Below are 16,869 nucleotides of genomic sequence, written 5' to 3'. Positions count from 1 at the left end.
GTTAAGCATAACAAGAGTCCTTGTCCAGGGTCAATATAAACATCATAGAGTAAATTAAACTCATCTAATTTCACTATTGTCAAACTCTGAGGCTGAAAAGTAGCATCCTGGGTCCTGTTCCTCTTGCTGCCCCAGGAAGGGATGGTTTTAGTGGCTACAAATCCCAGATTTTTAGCTAGTCCCACGTACTGACTCCTCAACATGTCCTCAGCTCATCACAGCATTTGGATGTCATTACAACACTAGAATGTGGTTAGAAAGACACTTATACTTTTTTTTAAAGTAAGAGTAAATAAGCAGACAGAAATGACATCTATTATCAGCATGATAAAGCAGCAGTTGTAGCCCTCATTCTTCTGTCTGTAGATGAGTCAGAAGAATGAAGAGTCAGGGGATATTTGAGCAGGATGTGGTGACCTCACATCATTTTGCAGATGTGGAAATAGAAAGGGCAGGCACCTTGCCCATTACCACACAGTGAGTGGTGACCGAGCTGGGACAGGAACCTCTGGACCTCTCAGCCAAGGCCCTAGCAGCCTGTCCATGCTGCAACCCCTCTGCTTCTTCCTATATGGGGACCACACTATAAAAAAATTAAGGTTGATACCCCTTGCCCATGCAGTCAGGTCTTAGGTTCCCCCTACTAGAGAACAGTACGGTAAGGACTGAGGTGTAAATCAGGTCAGACAGAAACAGAAAAGAGGTTTTTCAGTCTTCTGTGCGCTGGATCTAGCTTTTCTGGATCCAGCTCTTGACTCCGTTTTACTGGCTGCCATTCTCATGGGTGGAGTGCTGCTCCAAGCAGTGGCTGACTAATTTTCTGGTTTCTTTGGAGAATATGGCACTGGTAGCCCTCGTCACTCCTGACTTTGAATGGGGAAGCCAGGACCACCATTCAGATTCAACATATGGAACAACTCGAGTGACTAGCAGAAGTGTCACTGTGAGATTATGCCCTGCTCTGATCAGAGCAGGCCTGTAATCTCTCCCTCTAAGTCCCAAAGAAAGGTATCTAGTTGGCTGAAAAATATGTAAGACAAGAAGCATCAGCTTGATTGGCAAATTATCATTAATTCCTGAAGGCAACACCCGGTTTCTTACAGGATACTTTGTAGAAACAGAAGAGATATCATTCAGAAACAGCATTCATTCCCCTTCATGTATAGGATATGACCTTATCTGGTAACATTCTTCAGTCCATTAGTCAGCTTGAAAGTCTGGCTTTGGTTCTTTAAGCATCTCCCTTTGAAACCAGAATCATAGATGAGATGGTTTAGCTTCTAAAGAGATTTGCTCCAAAGAAGAATCTGAAGGCAAGTCTCTCAAGACAAAAATTGTGTGAACTGAGAGCGTGATTGGATTGGTTAATAAGACTCAAGGTCGGGTAATAATGAGACCCAGGCAGGGCTGAACAATAAAATGCTCTAACTGATTTTATGCATGTGGAATGACACACACGTGCCCCTCACCCCCCGCCCAGAGAATGCTATAATGAATCTGCATGCTGGGTGCATACAGGTTTACAGTGGATCAATTATACCACCCAGATGCCCCACAAGCCAATCTGTTACTATGCTGCGAGGGCTTGGGGCACAATCTAAACTGTGGCAGAGACCATGAAGCCTGTGGTCAGTTCATACTCCCTCCAGGAGAAAGCAGCAGCATGGCACGTGCACACACTGGCCATGCTATGGGACTCGCTTCAGTGCACGGAGCCTTCTGGACCCTGAGCATGACCATTGTGCTGAATTCCAAAGCCCTGGTTTCAATTAAATTTAAGTGGATTTGACTCAAAGTTTGAACTGATGCTAATTGGTTTTCAAAACACTGTGTAACAATAGGCGTTCTAGTCTTGCCCATGGACAGATGCACCCAGCTCCGAACATGAACATGCTCCTGGGGAGCAGGGCAGGCAACGTGCCTGTTACCTTGATGGGCAGGGATCCAAACTGCAGGCTTTCAGAAGCTTCGGGGGCCGGCGGCTGGTCACGCACAGGTTCTCATCAGCAGGCTCCCGCGTCTGTTTGTTCAGGCAGCTCACCACAGCCTCCTGGACACCTGCATACAAATCACACTGTCAGGCCGGAGTGGGCGTGTGAGGGGTGATGAAGTGTAGACAAGGCAGCTAGTGGGAGGTCTCTGTGATTGGTAGGACTCTTGCTGCATATCAGAGACAGCAGTTTAAAGCCCAGGACTGCCCATCTTGTCAAACATCACTCAACCTGGGATAAAGCGTGCCCCTTGAAGAGCACAACTTCCCTCAAGAGGACAGGTTGCTACCACTACTGCTGAAATGCTTTAAAAAAGGCCACCAAGTCTATAGCTGCCAATGCTGAAATGTGATAATTTAATGCAGAAGGAGGGCAGGGTGACAAAAAAATGGCTCAAGGATCTTCACATGTTACATTTTAATCAACAGGAGATTGTTGTATTTGGAAGGGAGTCCAAGAGCCATGTTTGAATATCCAATAATCAGTAAACTGCTGTTCTTCTGGGGCCTTGTATCCAGGACTTCAATTTGTGTTGGTTTCCTTTTGATTTGGGTTTATACCTTTAGTGACCTAGGGCAGTTGTTTTAGAAAAAAGAGAACAAGATGCATAATGATGACATCCATGGAAGACAATCCTCCTGTACATCCCTGCAAACAGTGTTCCCACTGACATCTGCATGCATCTCACTCAGAACAAGGAAAACAGGAGTTTGAGCAGGGATGGGCACGGGTTACTTGGCAGGCCTTCTAGGATGGGGGGCAGGATCTATCATGGAGACTTTGATGGAGCAAGGAAGCATTGAACTGGGGAAGGAAATGACCAGACTTTTCATTCTGATTCCCATGGTCATAGCAGTCAAAATCCACAGGTTGCAGACTATTGCCAGGTATAAGGCTAAGAGCTTGGCATACATCATTCAATCTTCTCAACAACTCCATGAGAAAAGTACTATTTTTATCCTCAGTTTACAGCTAAGAAAGCGAAGGTTTAGAAGGCTACAAAGACCTGCTAAGGTCATGTAGTTAACAAACAGTGAAGTGGTGCCTTAACACTGGAGTGCCAATGGCTGACAGCACTAACATTTAAAAATACGAAGAGGCTCTTCTCTCTGCTGGAGAGCTTCAGGAATAGCCTAGACATCTGTCAGGAATCATTTCAGCGGAGTTCAGTTTAGGGAACAGCCGAGACAAAACATTCTTGATAGTATGTTTTCAGTCATACATAGCTAGGTATATAAAGATCTGTACCTCTAAAGATACCAATCTGTAGTTAAATACTCGTATAGTTTCAGCAGAGTATGTGACGATCCATAAAATTAGTTAATATGTAAATACACATATTTTCTTATTTTATTCTCTGCATTGCTTTGCAATTAGTACCCGATATAGTACAACTGCCCCATCACTTGTTAGCCCTGTTGCTTCCCTCCTACCTACCCTATGTTTCTCCAAGAAGTTATCACCCTAATCAACAGGCTAACACTTCCCCAGGTGATGTTATACTGGCTTAGGTCACTGAGCAAGACAATCAGGCAAAAAGTGACATTTGAAAGCCAGAATCTATATCACCTCTCTTTCCTAGTAGGTCTCATAAATCAAACATTTAAAAAAATATCAGTCACAATATTTACCCTGTGGCATTGAATGTAAATTTTCTTTTTTCTAAGCTTTTAATGAACTTCAAAATTTAATTCAAATATATCATGGGCAGTTCAGAGTGGAGAATTTGGGATTTATATGAGACATTCAAGCTACTCCATCATATTTTGTAATGCTGACTACAGGGTGTTTCTCTTGGTTCCCGCTGGGATGAGCCCTTTGAAATTTATGGTATGATGAGATAGCAAAACATTTCACAAGAAAAGGTTGATATCATCACTGATCCTTCCCGCTGGAATAGTCTGGCATTATTAAGGTAATGACAGCAATACACTCGATGAGGCTAACTATTCCATGCAGAATCTAGAGCTGTGGTTATATTAAGAAATACATTAAGAAATGAAGTTTTCAATTCATTTACCTACCTGTTAATATTCAAGAGATACTAAATGTTGCTCTAAAATAAAATATGTTTTGGCTTTGGTTTTTCCAGCTTCAAACACGTTATCATTTGCCTTACTTGAAAGTATTTCAGGTGTGTGTCGGCAGGGTGCGGGGGAGGGTGTGCATGCAGAATGTCACCTATTTTCACTCTGCGAACTCCTTGTTAATAGAACTGAGGTCCTTCTAAGACTTCAAGGAACGGGTGTAGCAAGGGCTAAGGTTTCTACCAAAACATCAATCATCTTCTTTCTTGGATACATAGAACACAAATTTACATTAAACTAAACCATTGATTATAGCTCAAGATAAAAATCACCTTTTGTGTGGTTAAGTGCTGAGATTAGACAGCACTTTAGAGCTACTCAATTTTAATTTAGTGTATTATAAAATGATACACTAGGCCTCCCTAACATTATGAGTTAAATGTCTATTGCCAGAGGGTCCAGTTGCCTCAGTATTTTTTAGGTGGGGCTTGGCATGGTGGGGAAAACAAAGGACAGAGCTCTGTCATAACAAAGGAGTTTCTGGGACCAGCCCTGCAGTCAACACAATAAATTTTTGTGGCCTGACCAAATGTAATGCCTAAAGGGCAGGGCATTCTAAGCATAGTGTGCAATTCAGGCTAAGGGGAGGTGGGAATGGGATGCCTGGAGGAAGGAACACGGAGGAGGGAGCTGCCTTGGAACGGGGAGTGTGGGAAGTTGGAGGAGGGAGGAAGTGTGAGGACTTCACCTGCAAGTTCACAGCACACTTGACCCAGGGGAGTCAGGCCAGGAAGTGAGAAGTTAGCTCATCCAGTTTGTGCTCTTTCCAAACAGGCTAATGTATGCACTTAGAAGGACATTCTAAACCAACACAGAACATATGTTTAAGTACAGGACTTTATGATTTTGAGTTTTCCTTTCTTGACAGAAGCAAAAGGAGAGAGGACTCATAAGGAAAAGGGAACAACAAGTACAAGACTCCTCCATTCTTGCTGAAGTAAATTTCCAGTTTCCCCTCATTTAGAGTTTAATATTGATTTTACCATCTAGGAGTTCAATGTCATACAGCTGTTCTGGTTCAAATCTACTCTCCTTGACCACACCTATTAGTGCACAGAAAGGAAATTAGAATATAACAAAGAGGTGATGGTGGGACACAGGACACGGATACTCACTTAGACTCACTTTTAGTCTTCCCCAAAATGGGATTTTCATTGTTTATATCTCTCAGAATGGCATCGTTGTTGTATGATATTTAATGATAGTTTGAGGAGCCATAGTCAGCAGCTACAGCCTAATTTACTACCTAGTTCCTTCTGGTTGCTACCTCTGCTAGGTGAAAGGTAACTTTTGTGACTATCCAATTTCATCTCTTGAGATTACAAAAACAATAAAATCAGCCTGACCAGCCTTAGAAACCAAAACTGACTTAAAAATCTATCTGTTAATCTTGCACGTTTTGGTAGCCTTCAGCAAGAATGATTAAAAATATATATAACATCGTGGGTTGTATTTTGGTGAAAGATCAAAGTTGATAATACAATAAAATATTCCTGCCAAAAACTGACTTCAAAATATACATGTCCCATGTAACAAAGTAATTTTTTAGTGCATATGGGCATCATATGGACCCATATATCCCAAGAATATTTTCACCACTTTGGAATTTTCAACTCTAACATTTTAGGTGTAAATATATGACCTTGGCACAGGGACATTAACTGTAGGTAAGTATGCACAGTTGTTGACAGTTAAGACCTAAAACATTTCAGCAACTTTATCCTGCTTTGGATATAAAGAATGTGCAATTTATGCTGTATAAAAATATTCAGTTCCTACAGGCAGAGATCAATTGTATATCAAACATCCAGATCTTATTTCTAAATCAATATCTACTGAAAACATTTTAAATGAAACACATTCTATATATTTACACTTTGAATTTCATACCCCTGGTTGATCAGCAGAATAGTTAGACCCTTAAAGATAAAGATATCTGCTTATTTATATATTCCATTACTGCATCTATTTTTTCCATCTGTTCCTAACGTTCCAGGCTTGACTTGTAACTGTGAACCATAACCAAGAGACCATAAGTAATTTTTTTCAAAGCACATTTGTTTTACACTAGAGATAATGATCATTCAATTCAGGTGATCATGGAAACTGGAAATAAACACCCACCATCTGAACTCTTGAATCATTCGTTTTATTGGAAAGGAGCAACTGTAGCCACCAGCTGTGGCCTTTCCACGTGACCTCAGAGCTCCTGCCTGGGCTCAGGGACCACCAAACCTTATTTAACACTTTTCTCTCATCAGCATGTACTAAAAGATATAAAGAATGTCCTCAGTGTGAGCGCAGAACACCGTAAGAACATAGATTAGTTGAGTTCCAAGAAACTCTTCCACAATCAGATGTAAAAATTTAGGTTTTAAAAGAACAGGGCTCTCTCCATTAGACCACTTGAGAATTTCACGGTTTGAAACAGGAAGACTTGGAAACAAACAAGAATCTCAAGGTAAAAACTCTTAAATGCTTACTACAAGACCTGATGGAGAAAACTGATTCTTTGCTAGTACCTGTTCCACTACGCATTCCTTTTCAACTCTATGGGAACAATTTGGGCACATTTATCCTTATGTTCTCAATAACGACACAAGATGCCTTTCTAAAACTTTCCTAAAACAGTTTGGGGAAATAATTTTAATATGTATATATTTTTATGTCACTTAAGTAAGAAACTTTGCTGGGAATGCAGAACCTTAAAGGGGTGGCTAACGGGGTACTGATAGCCAGTGAAGGGTATCTGGCAGGAAATCAGCCGGTGTTTCCACACCTATCAAAAATCTCACTTGGGAGGGGGCAGGCATGGGAGGCAGTGGCAGTACAAATCTAATGTATTTTCTACAGTGGTGAGGAAGATTGTACTCTTAAAGTCTTAACTGTTGATTTAAATATCTTCTTCTTCCACTATAACCTCATTCAGATTTCACCTGATATAAAAAATCACTGGGTCTGTTTTATGACCATGGAATATGCCTATAAGAACCAGATCAATATACATGGAACATTTAATATTAGTTAAACAATTAATATTCATAATGAGAAAGCTTCAGGAATTCTCTAGGCCTCTAAACAGAGAAATAAATGGCAAGCCTAGTCTCAGCTGTCACACACACACACAAGTTGTGTGATCTTGAACAAGCCACTCAGCTTCTTTGTATCTTAGTTTTCTCATCTGTAAAATGCTGGTGGGGGGAGACTTGAATCTTTAAACTCCTTTCCAGGTCAAGGTAACCACAGTGTTAATTGCCCTTTATACCATCTTCCCTTTGTAAATAGATACTACTTTGGGAAATCAGCTGAGAAATCACAGGGACTATAACTTATTCTTGGGAATAGCAGAAGGTTTTGCCACCTTGGGTTCTGGTTCGTCCCACATGCACTGAGGCAAGGGCATGGGTAAATAACACTGAACGTCAGGGGCATGACCGGGTCAGTGTCAACTGTGTTTCTTGGTCAGATCTACCAGGATACCTTGCAAGACACCGGAATCACAACTGAAAGCAAAAGAATCAGTTGTGTCGGCTACTCACAGCTGACAGTCTGAGAGCTACTCAAGTCCAGGGAGAAACACATCTGTGTTTCATTCAGTATATTTTACATTTAGAAAGGCTTCCTCCTCTCCTCCCCCTGCTTATCATTCTTGGACAAGGGGCAGTCACATGACAGTTGCACACAGGGAGAGAGGATACAGAAAAAGGACAAGAAAATGGCAGGGATTTGAGCCAGATTCCCTCTTCTTACCTCCTCCACATGACTCAGAGCACTTGGTGAAGCCCTCATACTCCCAGTCATATAGCTCGTCAAAATCCTGCAGGCCACCGAGGAGGCCATCTGTCTGTCCTGGGTTAAACTCAGGAACTTCCCCGTTGCACGGTCCTGCATAGCAGGCTCGCTGGGACGCCGGCTTGGGTCCTTCACATTCGTCGGCAGGCAGGTCAGCCACAGACTGAGAGAAAGACAGGAGCACCTGGCACTTGACTATTCGCACCTGGGTCCCCACGCCACAGGTAACGGTGCAGGCCGACCAGGCCTCGGCGATGAACCTGCAGTCCACAAGCAAACAAGAGGACAGGATGAGAAGCCCCAGGTAGGTGAGCCTGGGCATTGTGAGGGGCCGCATCCCACCTGCAGGCACGGCCCAGTGCTGTCCTAGGATGTGCTCAGGGCTCCGCCACCCCGTCCTGGAACGGGTGCTTCAGTTTAGTTCATAAGCTCATTTGCCACTGTTTCTGGATTGGTTTCTTCCCGAGTGTCATAGGAACTCCCAGCTGTAAGACATTCCAGCCACAGACCACCTGCTTTCCCCCTGCTTTGCACCCACAGTGGTAACTCTTCACAGCAGAGAATTGGTGGTTTCTTCTCCCTCTCTCTAAATCCCAGCACTTGTGCCTGCTGCAAAATGCTGGCTATTCTTATAGCAGACTAATACTGATACTAAAAACTATAACAAAATAAACCCTTGGAGATATTTAAGGAAGCATTTTTTTTTTTTTAGTCTGGATCTCATATTCTGTAACTTCTGTTGCTTTTCTGCACAATGTGCTGCTTCCGAAGATTTATTTATATGTAGAAAGAGTTTTGTTTTTGGTTGTTGCTTTTTTTAAAAAAAATTATTTATTTATTTTTGTAAGTTTCCACGAATGGAGCAAAGTCTTGTTCCTCACACATTCTTTGAATTAGTCTGGACTGCAGTTCTTTTTATATCATAGAGAAAAATCTGTGCTACAAATTTAAGTCCACAGGCATGTGCCAGTAAATGAAAAGCTCTGCATTCACACAACTTTGTTTAGCACCCTCCACTCCTCAGGCCCTGAGAGAAAAGCCATAATAGTAAGAATTTGGTTTTTCTCTAAGTTTCTCTAGAATGTAGACTAATATCCAAACTTTTTTTAAAAAAGCCTTTTTTTCCCCCCTCTCGCTAATCAACCGTGGCCATAACTGCACTGACCTTGAGGAGGCCTATGGCAAAAAGCCCGAGGGAACCACTAACATTTTCAAAAAGTTAGTAAAATAAACTGGGGAAGGACTAAAAATTTTTTATTTTTCCATGATCCTACTGCTTTCTCACAGGGAGTCGTGCTGAGGAGGCATGCAAACTGGGCTGCTCAACCTTAACTTTGGCAGAAAACGAAAGAACTGATAAGAAGGTTAGAGCATTAAATCCTAGCAAGTGCAAATGGTTCATAGCTAGTTTAGGGAAATTGAAATTCTAGCAGGGAACCAATCTAAGTTTTCAAACTGGAAGGAACACAACCAAGATGTTGCCCGGGTGTGAGCCTGGGCTGCGTATGGGGCAGGAGGATCTGGCGTGGGGTCTGAGGCATGGAAGGAGTCCCTTTAGGGAGGCTCTGACATTTGTGACCCTTGAGGAGCCATCCCCAGGAGAGAGTGAAAGTCACGTACAACCTTGTCAGGAAGGTGGATGAGGGACGAAGAGCCAGCCAGGACTATTCCCAAGAAATTTTTATCACATTGTTACCTCCCTCTCTTGTTTTGAATTCTTGACTTCATCTTCTGGTACCTACAGAACTTGGAGTAAAACAGTATTCTAAAAGATTTAAAAAGTCTCTGTCTCCTTTAAAAAATGCTACCTATAAAAATTTTTTAAAAAGATACGAAAATCTACAGTCTAAATAATCTTAACTCTCTTCTTATTACATGCATATAGTATGCCTAGCTCTTGGCACAAGAATCATGACAAGCACATAAACACTGAATTTTACAATCCAGGTAGAGACATACAGGAAAATGCAAAACTAATGCAAAATACTAAACTATTTTGTATATAAGAAAAACCCAAAAGCAAATAATAAGTGTGCCAAGTTGACCATAATGTGATGAATAATGCTTCTTTAATAATACAGTGCTGAACTTTGTTTTCAAATATAAAAAGATGACAAGCTCACAAAAAGAACTTTACCCTATTAGCTTGTCCTGTGTGGTAAGGATTATTGTTCTCTCACCTATCAAAGCCCTCTTCAGTGACCATTACCAAAGGACAAGGGTCAGCTAACTTTTTCTGTAAAGGGCCAGACAGAAAATATTTTAGAATTTGTGGGCCACATTTGTAGGTCTTTGTTGTTGCAACTACTCAACTTTGTCAACATAATGAGAAAGCAGCCACAGACAATATGTAAACAGATTGGTTCAGCTGGGTTCTAATAAAACTTTATTTATAAAAACTAGAGTTGGGGGTGGAAAGGGTGGTGAAAGGGCCTGAATTTGGCCTGTGGGCTGTAGTTTACCAACTCCTGCTGTAGAACATTTAGTGGAGATGCCTAACACACTGAGATTCATAAATAATCTCCAAACTTATGTCTTACTTTCCACCTTTGCCCACATATAGAAGTTTATAAGAATGACAAGTAGCTAAACTGATCTATGTTTTATCTTCCAGCTTGAGTCCCAGATAAATTCTAGAACATAAATGAACAAACTAAACACTCAGCTCTTCTTGCCTATAACGTGAATCACTTTGCATATGATCTCTTTCCAGGACCAAGAAGATAACCAACAGCCCACAAAGTAGAAAGGGCGTGCTACTGAAGCCCCATGAACTTGATATAATGGTTGAAGTGTTTATTTTAAAGCATCTAAATGAAAAATGAGAATGAGTATTCATATGTGTGTGTGTGTGTGACTATCTGAACATTCAGGGTTAATAGCAAAAACAATAAACATCTACTTTATGTCTCCCAAGTGAGAGTCTTATCAAATGTCAAATAGCCTTGCTGGCTTATCTCCCAACCCTCTCTTCTAAGGTCTTCATCAAGTTCACACCAATTAAAAACAATTTGGCTTTTAAGTGGTGCTGTCTACTAGCAGTCATCTTAATTTCTCTAGTGCACACACTGTATGATATGATATATTCTCTCATTGAAGGCAGAATATTCTATTTCAAAAGAAAAATACATAATAGTGCAAGTGGCCAAGTGAATAATAACTTTTTCATATGAAACTTTCCTCCACACCCCGAAATCTCCCAACTCTGTATTTACTATCTTGAGCTTTCTGGCCACAAGTGGGAGGAAACAAGGTCAGTGAGAGGGCAGGCAAGTGAGCTAGGAGTTTTGAATGTAATGTTTAGATGACTCAATTTGAAATGTACTTGCTGAGTTAGAACCTTGAAAGTGGGGTCTTTTAAATAAAGTCAATAGGTATTTAAAAACTCAATTTGATATACAAATGTACAATGAAAAAGTTCTTATTAAATTTTACTTTGGGTAACTTAAAAATTCTTTTTGTTAGGTGCACTAATGTGGAATCAAGAAAAAATGGCTAGATAAATGGGTTCTTTAAAAGATAGGCTTAAACTTCAGAAAGGACTGATATAATTTCTACATTTAACCTTTTTATCTCCAGGGAATATTTTGCAAATCCTAGCAAATAAATGATTTATGCTTCTGTCTAATCTTTGATTTCTAAGCTTAACTGTTCATTTTATTAACAAAATGCTTACTCTTTAATTAGTTATTACCATTGTCCTTTTCATGCAATAGAAAACAGTGATAATGAAATTCACTTGTAAAATCCCAAAGTGGTTTAGTTTCTTAGTGGCTATTGTGGAGTCAGAAACATGGGCTAAAATAATAAAAATAATCATTTTTTAAAATACAGAGTCTGGCACAAATAATGCCCCCTTTTTTATCACAAAATCATAAGCATGTAAATCTGAATATAACAATATCAGACTCAAGTGCACCATATGACATTTTAGGTGAAATGTTCAATTAAAACTATAAATTATTGCGTCCATGTTATTACTCTACCAACCACTCTCAAGCAGGTCTCACTTCTGCCTGACCTTGTGTAATGTCAACAGAACTGATTCACTCTTGGTTAATTAGTCTCATGTCACTGCAAATCTGAGCCAGAGTTAGGCTCTGATTTTAAGGCACCATTAAATGGTCTGTAACTAAGATATTTAATTTTTCCTTTTCTCCTCTTACTTTCCCCTCCTTCTTCACATACATTGTTTTAAAAAATCACTGGAATTATTCAAAATAATAGTAGCTTTATAGGTGTGTTATTTTGATGCTGTTACTAGCCATGCCTCATGCTCTGGTTTCAAAGTGCAGACTGAAACTTGCAGGAAGTCACATTAGGAATACCTAATTTTGGTTTAGTTTTCAATCTTATTACATTTGAGTTACATGTCAACAGGGACTGTGGGTTTTGTTTCTCTTTCCTTTGGCATATATTTGTATATGACAGTGGTGTTATTATATTAGAATGAAGAGAAAGGAGGAAATAAACTGAATAATGTGGTTATGAAACAATGAACAAATACTGTAAAGCTGCAAGCCACGAAATCAGTATGTGGAAATCTGTTGTGTTCTTATATACTAACAATGAAATATAAGAAAGGGAAATGAAGAAAACAATCCCATTTATAATTACATGAAAAATGCGTTGGAATCAACTTCACAATTGAAGTGAAGGACCTGTATACTGACAACTACAAGACACTGTTAAAAGAAATTGAGAACACAAAGAAATGGAAAGATATTCTGTTATGGATTGGAAGAATAAACATTGTTTAAATGTCCATATTACCTAAAGCAATCTACAGATTCAATGCAATCCCTGTCAAAATCCTAGTGGCCTTTGTCACAGAAATATTGCAGAATAAAAGATCCTCAAATTTGTATGGGACCACAATAGACCCCCAAAAACCAAAACAATCCTGAGAAAAGAAGGCAAAGCTGAAGGCATCACATGCCTTGACTTCAAGCTATACTACAAGGCTACAATAATCAAAGCAGTATGGTATTGGCAGTAAAACAGACATACAGATGAATGGAACAGATCTGAAAGCCCGGAAATAAACCTACATATATTATATATGGACAACTAATTTTCAACAAAGAAGCAAAAAACACATAAAATGGAGGAAGGAAAGTCTCATCAATAAGTGTTACTGGGAACACCGGAAAGCCACATATAAAAGAACAAAACTAGACACCGTACATACACATGCTCACACACAAATAATCTGACACCATACATAAAAATTAACTCTAAATGGATTAAAGATTTGAATAAAAGACCTAAAACAATAAAATCTATGGAAAAAAAGACATAGGCAGTAAATTTGTGGACCTTGATCTCAGATGGGTTTTTGTGAACTTGATCCCAAAGGCAAGGGAAGTAAAATAAAAAAAATGAATAGGACTACATCAAACAAAAAAATTTCTGTACAGCAAAAGAAACCATCAACATAACAAAAAGGCGACCAATCAAATGGGAGAAGATATTTGCAAAAGATACCTCTAATAAGGGGCTAATATCCAAAATATATAATGAACTCCACAACAAAAAACAGTCTGTTTAAGAATGGGCAGAGGACTTGAATAAACACTTTTCCATACAAGAGAAATGCAAATCCAAACCACAATGAGGTACTACCTCATGCCTGTTATTAATAAGACAAAAAATGATAAGTGCTGTAGAGGATGTGTAGAAAAGGGGACCTTTGCACACTGCTGGTGGGAATGTAACCTGGTACAGCCACTATGGAAAACAGTATGAAAGTTCCTCAAAAAAATTAATAGAACCATAATATGACCCATTAATACTTTTTCTGGGTATCTACCCGAAAGATTTAAAAATACTTATGCATCATCTATCTATCTATCTATCTATCTATGTAGATATATATTGACATATGTGTTATCAATATATATAGTTTTCCCATGTTCACTGCAGCATTTTTCACAATAGCCAAGATATGAAAACACCCTAATTGTCCTTCAATGGGTGATTGAATAAAGAATATGTGGTACATACATACAATGGAATATTACTTAGCTGTAACAAAGAAATTACTGCCTTTTCCCACAACATGGTTGGGTATGGAGAGAGTCATACTAAGTAAAATAACTCAGACAGAAAAGGACAAGAACTATATGATTTCACATATATATGAGATATAAAACAAAAAACAACAAATGAACAAAGAAACAAACTCATAGATGAAACAGTATGGTGGTTATGGGAGGGGGAGATCGGTGGTGGTGGGAAGGACACAGAGGGAAAAGGAGTCAAATATATAGTCAAAGAGACAATCGAGTATACAGATTGTTATATCATATTATAAAGCTTTGCAACTGAAATTTATATACTGTTATCAATCAATGTGACTTCAATAAATTTAATAAAAAGATAAAGTTCTCTCAGAGTTCCAACGAGTCAGACTGCTGGCTCTTTTAAGAGCTAGGACCTCAAATTTGATTCTCTGTTAAACTCATCTTGTCGTACTGACCGAGCTTTCTCTGACATTGCTCCAGATAAAATATTAGAGTCTTAGTAAAGGAAGGACCCTGTTGACCATTAGAATGTTGACATTGTGGAGGAAGATGGCGGAGGAGTGAATGGGAGTCATGCTGAACTCCTCCCAAGACCAAACTGGAATTGTGACTAAATAGTGGAAAAATCACCTGGAAAACAATGGAAAGATAATGGGAGAGGAGCCTTGGAGACGCGGACAGACAGTGGATTCAACTCTCACACATCCCAAAGGGTGAGAAGTGTGGTGGAGGCTCGAGAGGGTGGGCTGGGTGCCCACGGGCACCAGCACTAGAGGGACATTGAAACGGCCAGTTAGCTCCCCCTGAGAAGAACAGGGTCTGAACCATAAACAGGGACTTTTAGACTACAGCAGCTAAAACCAGAAAAATGCACAGACAAAATGCAACCCCAAAAAGCTCAGGGGCGCTCTCTGCCAGAGACAGGCGGCTGGGGATGCAAAGAGACATTTAAAGGGCCAATGTAAAAGTTGCAGTGGCAGCCACCCTCCTTGATCTCTGGGTAGAGCGGCAGCAGAGTAGGCTGGTGCCTGGGAAAAGATTGGTGAGGAAAACTTTGTGAAGAGAACTGAGACGGTGGCCGGTGGAGCCCCGGTGATAATGCACCTCCCACTCTGCAGCTACCATCCAGCTCAGGCATAAGGGAATCAATTAACTTGCCTTTTGTGAGCTCTGCACACAGCTTGGGCACGTGTGAGCTGGGGGGCTAAGTGCAGACAAGCTGGAAGAAATAGAGGATCCCTGGCCAAAGGGGTCACACAGCTGCATTGAGAGCCTTGAGGAGACACTAGAGACAGAGGCGTTGGGGAAAGAACGGGAGAGGGAACAGGGGAATCCGGACTCCCTCCCCATTTCATAGTCTTCATTTTGAGCTGGGAGGAAGCACCCCCAGAGAGGCAGAAGCAGGGTGCGGAGGAGCCAGACGGCCCACAATTACAACGCGGTCCACAGAAATAGTGGATCCCTGGCTGAAGGGGTCACAGAACTGCCCAGAGACCCCTGAGGAGAGACTGGAGACAGAGGTGTTGGGGAAAGAAGGGGAGTAGGAATCGAGGAGTCCCAACTCCTTCTCCTTTCCATAGTCTTCATTGTGCAAGAACAAGCCATACCCCCAAAGAGCCAAAAGCTGAAAAGCACACAAAAGACAGCCCCAAACCACCCAGTGCAGGCGCGCACACTCACACCCAGTGGCCGGCGAGGGCTGGCGAGCGTGTGTGTGCACCCGCATGGGCTGGCGAGGGCGCCCTCAGGTTGGTGCCAATGGGGCCTGCGAGGTAGTGCGCAGATCCACGAGGGCAGGTGTAAAGGGACCTGCTCAGGCCTGCGAATTCAGAGAGGTCTGCAGAAATAGTGGATCCTGGGCTACAGGGGTCACACAGCTGCCCAGAGTCCCTGGAGCGGAGACCGAAGATGGGATTAGCCAGAAAGTCCTGGAGCTGACTTCCACCCATTTCTGTAGTCTCCATTTGGCAAGGGCCAGTGACGCCCCAAAAGAGTCAAAAGCAGAGAAAGCACACAATAGAAGACCCTAAACTGACCAGTCCCGGGGCGCCAACAGGGCGTGGTCGCTAGATGAATGAACGCCCTGGTGGCAAATAAACGCCCAGGTGGGCTGGAGATCCTGTCGGGCTGGGGATCCTGTCAGGCCAGGGAGTGCACTCAAAGAGCTGGCGGGAGAGTGCAAAGCGATCCACAGAAATAGTGGATCCCTGGCTGAAGGGGTCACAGAGCTGCCCAAAGCAGGAGTCAGACACAGACAGCAGAATCCTGGAAAGCTCAAACGACCCAAGGTTATATAGTATCAACAACTGACATCATCAGAGGCAGGCCCAGAAAGAAAAGTAAATGAAACAAACAAACAAACAAACAAACAAACAAATAAAAAGACCTGTCTACTACCATAGAAGTTTAATCCACAAAGTCAGGAAATCTAGATGGATGAATTGAAGCAGAGGCCAAAATAAACAAACAAACAAACAAATAAATAAATAACTTAACAGACATTCATGAAAATGGGAAGAAAAGGAAGTTCCTCCCAAATGAGTGGAAAAGGGGACTCCCCACAGAGAGAGCTAAATGAAATAGAGGCACGGGAACTATCAGATATTGAATTCAAAACAATGGCTCTAAGGAAGCTCAATGAGCTCAGCCAGCTCAAAGATAACTTTGAGAAACTGCAGAGAAACTATCCGGATCTCACAGCAAACTATATCAACCTGAAAAAGGACATAGAAGCTATCAAGAAGACACAAGAGGATATGAAGAATACCATTTATGATTTGAAGAACACAGTAGAAGGAATCCAAAGCAGGCTGGATGAAGCCGAGGATCAAATCAGTGAGATGGAGGATAAGGTAGAAAAAAGGCTACCAGAAAGAACAAGAAATGGAAAAATGGCTCAAAAAGAATGAAGAGGCATTTAGGGAAATGCAGGACAACCTGAAACGCAATAATATCCGCATAATAGGGACACCA

At 41.1% G+C, this 16,869-nt stretch overlaps 1 protein-coding gene across 1 annotated transcript in view; it reads right to left on the bottom strand.

The window, feature by feature from the left end:
- The window catches only part of ADAMTSL1 (ADAMTS like 1), an 890,629-nt gene that overhangs the window by 179,332 nt on the left and 694,428 nt on the right, over positions 1–16,869 (bottom strand). The window contains exons 15-16 of the mRNA XM_054583189.1: positions 7,829–8,130; positions 1,929–2,058 (exon numbers count right to left, since the gene is read on the bottom strand). Of these exons, the coding sequence (XP_054439164.1) occupies positions 1,929–2,058; positions 7,829–8,130 (432 nt within the window). The remainder of the gene's footprint in view (positions 1–1,928; positions 2,059–7,828; positions 8,131–16,869) is intronic.

The sequence above is a fragment of the Pteronotus mesoamericanus genome, unplaced genomic scaffold, assembly GCF_021234165.1.
Source record: "Pteronotus mesoamericanus isolate MK-2021 breed Mesoamerican mustached bat unplaced genomic scaffold, CSHL_Meso_final contig_73, whole genome shotgun sequence".
Lineage (NCBI taxonomy): Eukaryota > Metazoa > Chordata > Mammalia > Chiroptera > Mormoopidae > Pteronotus > Pteronotus mesoamericanus.
The sequence above is the reverse complement of the archived record's forward strand: the minus strand, read 5'-3'. Positions and strand labels throughout refer to the sequence as shown.